The 5888-nt window shown below is 54.0% G+C and overlaps 1 protein-coding gene across 3 annotated transcripts in view; it reads right to left on the bottom strand.

Moving 5' to 3' along the window:
• Positions 1-5888, bottom strand: part of Trim67 (tripartite motif containing 67) — a 35107-nt gene that overhangs the window by 5256 nt on the left and 23963 nt on the right. For 2 of the 3 annotated variants that reach the window (XM_023700877.1, XM_012516820.1), the window contains 4 exons: positions 5157-5279; positions 4356-4466; positions 3178-3337; positions 588-733 (listed from right to left, as the gene is read on the bottom strand). In XM_023700877.1, coding sequence (XP_023556645.1) covers positions 588-733; positions 3178-3337; positions 4356-4466; positions 5157-5279 — 540 coding nt within the window. The remainder of the gene's footprint in view (positions 1-587; positions 734-3177; positions 3338-4355; positions 4467-5156; positions 5280-5888) is intronic. The other variant, XM_004640823.1, reaches the window with a different exon arrangement.

Below are 5888 nucleotides of genomic sequence, written 5' to 3'. Positions count from 1 at the left end.
TTTTTTTTTTGGAACTGGGGATTGAACTCAGGCCCTTACACTTGCCAGGCAAGTGCTTATTCTACTGAGCTGTCTCCCTGGCCCCAGCCTTAAAGCCTCTCCCTTCCCTGCTTTCCGCTGCCCACAAGCCTCGGCTGTGGTCTGCACCGAGGGAGGAGGGGCTGTCTCTGAGCCCTGTAGGTGCTTCTCTTAGTCTCTCCAGTCCACTTCTATTTTTTCTCCTCTCTGGTTTCTGGGGACGGAGCTCCTTCCCTCTTGCTTCACTTGTACCACACGGGAGACCAAAGTCTGCACCCAGCTAAGGTCTGCTGACCCTGACTCAAGTCTGCACATAATTCAGTGATTCCCCCTCTAAAAGTAGGGGGCCATGCAGTACCGAGGAGTAAACCCAGGGCCTTCACACTGAGCTGCATCTTCTGCCCGTTTCTGAGACAGGATCTCACTAAAGTGCAGCTGCCTGTGCCCTTGGGTCCTTGTGGGCTGGTCCCGTTCTCAGGTGGCATAGTGATTAAGAGACACACCACAGACCAGCACACTCCCCTCCCTCCCACCAAGCACCAGGAATCCCCAGGGCCCGCGGGGCTCACCCGGAACTGTCCCCCGTCGCCGTCATCCAGCTCCAGGACATAGCCATCGGCAGGGCTGGGGGTGAAGGGTGGTGTCCTCCAGGCCAGTGTGACACTGTTATTACGGGTGCAGCACTTCTCCAGCTGTAGCAGTGGGGCGGGTGGCACTGGGACAGGGACCGTGGGGTCAGCTCACGGTGTTCTGCTCCCACAAGCCCCTGAGAACAACATGGCTGAGCCCTCTCTGGCCACTGGCAGCCACTGCCAGTGGACAGGGAAGCACAGGGAGACCTAGAGAAAGTCCTGCATCTGAGGGCTGTGGCTGTGGCGTGGCACTCAGGACCCGTGTCCCAAGGAAGGTGCTCCTCTTTCCCACCTGCCTACTGAGAGGCCAGAGCACACAGCCAAGTCCACACTGCCTGCTGCCCTCTCTTGGAGGGCCTGGGACAAAGGGAGGCAACCTGAGGCATATGCTTGAGACAGGGAACAGGGATCATAACTGTCCCCAAAGGCCCATATGTTAGGATTTATCTCCAGCGTGGCATTATTGGGAGTACTGGCAACTTTAAAGGATAGCGGCTACTGAGAGGTTGCCAGATATTGTTGGCATGCCCTCAAAGGGCATTATGAGAGCCTGGCCCCTTCCTCTCTTTTGCTTCCTGGCCACGAGAAGAGTGGTTTGCTCTACTGTGCTCTGGCCATGACGTGCTGCCCCACTACCAATCAATGGGCCAACCCACCATGGACTGCAACCTCCGGAACTGTATAATAAACCTTTTTCTTCAAAGATTGTCTCAGGGATTTGTGACAGTGATGTAGAACTGACAGACACAAAATGCATCAATGCATTTAAACCTTTGGGAGAAGCTTTTGGAAGTCGGAAACTAGATCTAGACAAGGGAAGCAGCGCGGACAACCCCCAAGCACAGGGCCTGAGTCAGGTGTACCTTGAGCTGTCCTAGGCTGACAGTGGGAGATGGCATGTTCTAGCTCTATTCATCAGGCTTAAGGGAATTCTGAAACTGAAATAGTCCACTCTGATCTTTTTTAAAAGGAAAAGTGGCAGGATTGGTTCTCGATAAACTGCCTTACTTCCATTTAGTTCCAAGAATGGAGTCGCTGCCTTACAGGTGTTGGCTAACAGCCCAGCTGGGTGGAATCCGACTACTGGCATGTTCTCAGCACAGACACCTGTCCTCGGGTCACTTCCCATCCCCTCCTGCTCTCCTCTCTGAACCCCTCTCACGAGGCAGGAGCAGTACCTGAGCTCCTGAGCCTCCTTCCATGGCACCACCGCTTTCTGGGGCAACTGTCCCTCCATGTCGCTCCTGCACCCCACAGGGCACTCCGGTTCCCTAACACTGCATCTCATTTGCACCCTGTAGAATCGCACAGGGTGTGCAACGTGGGCGTGAGGTGGGGTGAGCAAGAGCCGCACTCTTCTGTGAGGTTAAAAGTGGCCGCCCTACATTCGGCAGTCGGGACTCTGGGTCCACAGCTCTGCGAGTGTGGCCTCCGGTCCTCGGCAGACGGACGAGCGGGGCACTCCTTACTGAGCAACCTTGGCGGCTCTGAGGGGCAGCGCGGAGCACAGGACAAGCTCCGGCCTTCCCTTGCTAACTTTGGAGCAGACCAGATTGTGGAATCTTTGCTTAGTCCTTCCTTGAGTCCCCTGGGCCCTCTGCACGCCGCTCTTGCCCCCCTCCACCTGCTCATTCTGCTCTTCTAGGGAAGCAGAAGCCTTGTTCCTTTTTTTTTTTTTTTTTTTTTGGTGGCACTGGGGATTGAACTCAGGCCTTTGTGCTTGCCAGGCAAGCGCTTATTCTACTGAGCCATCTCCTTTTGCTCCTGCTGCCACTGCCTGTCCCCCTGCCGCTTCTGGTACTCTTCTCGTAGGTTGTTTCTATCTGCTTCCCTTACTCCCCCTTCCTTCTTTTCCTACCCCTGCCCCCTCGTTACCTCAAAATACACCCCCAACGCCTACTGGGACCCCTTGCTCTGCTCTTCATTTAAAGCACCGACCACTACGTGGCGCAATATTCTGATTTGTTTGTACATGACCTATGGCCTTATCTGGACCAGAAGCTCAGCCCTTGAGGAGTTGCAGACTTGTCCTTTCCTGCCACCAGCCGACCAGGCATGGTCAGCCTAGCCTGGATGGATGCCGTACGTTTTTTTGGTTTTTTTTTTTTTTTCCTGTTTTATGATACTAGGGTTAAACTCAGGACCTTTGAACTGAGCTTCCCCCATTCATCTCCTCCCCCCGTTTTATTTTCAGACAGAGCCTCTCTAAATTGCCATGTTGAGCTCAGGCTGGGCTCAAACTTGGTAATTTCCTGTCTTAGCTTCCTAGAGTGTTGGGATTTATGGATTCATGCCATGGGACCCAGCTTGTATTTCTGCATGACAAGCAGTTCTCAGTTTATAAGTAGGAAGCTCAGCTCTGGCTGTGAGCTATGACCCCAGCCCCCACATCCAGGCCTGCAACTTGGCATCCCCACCCCACTTTGCTGGCCTGGGCATCGAAGGTTCCCGCCCGCCCCAAGCTGCCCCTCAGGCTGGGTGCCTCCAGGAAGAAGCACCCACTGAACTGGGGCCAACCACGGCTCACCCCTACATTTCATCTGAAGGAAGTCCAGCTGGTGGATGGCCTGCAGCAGCGGCTCACTGTCCAATGTCAGGTCAAACTCTGCAGATACTTTTGGCTCCAGGGCACCTTTGACCCACTGCTCCTGAGACACCTGCACACGCTTGATCAGCGCGTCGGAGATCTTGGGGAGGGGAAGCACAAGGTTGAGGGTCCAAACTGAAGGAAGAATTGTGCACAGCTGTGGAGGAAGGGCTGGAACTCTGTGTCTGTGGCTCAGGGACAAGAGGAGCTATGCCTTGTAGCCACAGCACGGATGAAGGGACCTCAGCCAGAAGAGGACTGGCCAGAACTAGCTGCATAAAGAGGCAGTGCATTGTCTCAATCATAGCTCAGAAGCCTGGTCATGGAAAATGTAAAGACGCTCTATTTAAAGATATTCAGCCAAACTCTTTTGTGAAGTAAATGTTTTTTTTAAAATATGCAAAAGCATCCTTCATTATATGTTTTGCCAAATCTAGCAGTTTGCAAAGTGAAACACACTCATCATTTGTCCCAGGGTGTGAAGGAAGCGTCTCCCACTTCCCCCTCATGTCTCTTCCGAGTTACTCTATGGCTTCTGCTGCAAGCTCCAGCTGCATCCCACCCACGGCCCTGCTCTCTTTGCTGGAAAGTCCTGGTGACCATACCACGAGCTTATACACCCTTCCTGGGGAACAATCAAGGGGTTCATCATCCCCACAAGCAGAGACTAAATCCCTGCCCTATTCCTGAGCTCCTCCTGTGCCTGAGTCACATGAGGCTGGAGCAACGATCCCTGGAAGACTGCACGGTCTCTGTGGGGGCCGCTCACCCCCAGGCCTGCAGGACTCTGCCCTCTGAGGTATGAGCTGTGTGGGCTCTGCTACCTCACTTCTCCTTGGGCAATCTGCGCAGCCCATTTGGCTAAGACATCCTTTCCCATTTGGGAGGAGAATGCTCAAGCATGGTAGTTGGTCCCCAGGATGATGCCTTTTCACCTTTTTGCTTACTGGATGATGCAAAATGAGGACTGCAGCCTGTAAGCTTCTGGAGTCACTTAGCAAAGGAGAATAACGCAGCTCCAAGCCAGGAGAGGATTTTGCCTCACATTTAGGCCAGTTTGGGGAGTCGTGCTGGAGGAGCAGGAGGAAGCCCAGTGGAGGCTCCCAGCAGCACCTCACCTGGAGGAAGCCCGAGGGGTCGTTTTCCTTGATCACCTCCAGACAGTACTCCATGAGCCCTGTGGACTGGCGCAGCTTCAGCGTGCAGTGGTTGATCTGGTCCCAGACCATCTGCAATGTGGAGACTCCCCTGGGTGACCGTGGCTCAGGGTAAGAGCAGCCAGCCCTGAGAGTCAGCGACTGCCCCAACAGGGTCAGGCAGTGCTGGTCTGGACTACCTCCGCCCTCAGCCCTGCTCTACTCGCAAACCCTTAGTATCTTCTTCTGTGGGGAGTAAACAGACCCATTGTCCGGCACTGCAAATTTCTGGGCAGGGTTGCAGAGAAAGGGCCTCATCTGAGCTCCCGTGGGGGGAGGCTCCTCCCCTTCCTCTGCCATCTGGAGCTCACAGGTGGTCCCTCTGGCTTGGTGGTTTCACCTGTACACATATTTGGTTGGGAAAAGTCTCTGCCACAATGGGACAGTGACCTGGAACAGTGAGAACCCCTTCCCAGGTCAGAGAGCTATGAACATCCACACAAGCCGGGACCTGTAGAAGGGGAAGGGGAAACCTTGCTGTCCCCTGGTGGAAATGGGCCCCCTGTATTATTATGTGAAGACTGGACAGAGCTGGGGGCCTGAGCAGAGCTGGGCCATGTCACTGCTCTGCAGGATGAGACTGAGAGCGTCCTGATAGACACAAGGGCCGTGCAAGGTGGGAGAGTGGCTTCTGACTTGACTCCTGCAGGATGTGGGACCAGCCAGTTTGGCCCTCCTCCCTGCACTTGCCCAGCACTGAGAAGAGAACCCCCAGTTGCCCACCTTCAGCTTGTGCTCCCGCTCCTTGGTCACCTTGGTGAGCAGCTTGGCCTTCTGCCGAGTCAGTGCCTCCACCAGGGCATCACACTGAGCCACCAGGCAGGCCTCGTAGTCCAGGCCGTTTTCCTTGGGGGAAGCAGAGAGTGTTAAGAAGACACTGAGCTCCTGAGTGCTAAAGACAGAAGAGTGGTTTGGTTCTTTGTACTAAAGAAATAAAGCAAAAGTTTGTAACAAAATAAGAGAATAGTAACAGTTACTGCCCTGCATGTTATTATCAAAGAGTGTTCAGGAGTGCTTAGCTCAGAGACAGACACTGGTGTGTGGGAACTGGGAATAGGAACTGGGAGGGCGCTGTGAGCCCAGCAAGGCAGACTCTTCGCTGTCACGCATGCCTATTCACAGAGCATTGTTAGGATGCGCTCACGACAGAGCGCTAGGAAGGAAAAGGGGCGGCGGTGTGGCTCCCTTGGAGAACGCTGGCCTCGCATGCGTATGGCCCTGGGATCCATTCCCGATACTGCAAAAAGGAAAAGGAGCTGGGTGTGCATGGCAGTGCACGCGTGCAATCCCAGCACTCAGGAGGCTGAGGCAAGAAGATTGTTCTGAGTTCAAGGCCAGCCTAGAACACATAGTGAGGCCTGTCTCAAAAAAAAAGAAGAAGAAGAAGAAGAAGAAGAAGAAGAAGAAGAAGAAGAAGAAGAAGAAGAAGAAGAAGAAGAAGAAGAAGAAGAAGAA

The sequence above is a fragment of the Octodon degus genome, unplaced genomic scaffold (assembly GCF_000260255.1).
Source record: "Octodon degus isolate 3935 unplaced genomic scaffold, OctDeg1.0 scaffold00127, whole genome shotgun sequence".
In the NCBI taxonomy this organism is placed as follows: domain Eukaryota; kingdom Metazoa; phylum Chordata; class Mammalia; order Rodentia; family Octodontidae; genus Octodon; species Octodon degus.
Note: the sequence above shows the minus strand (reverse complement) of the source record. Positions and strands in the feature narration are given on the sequence as shown.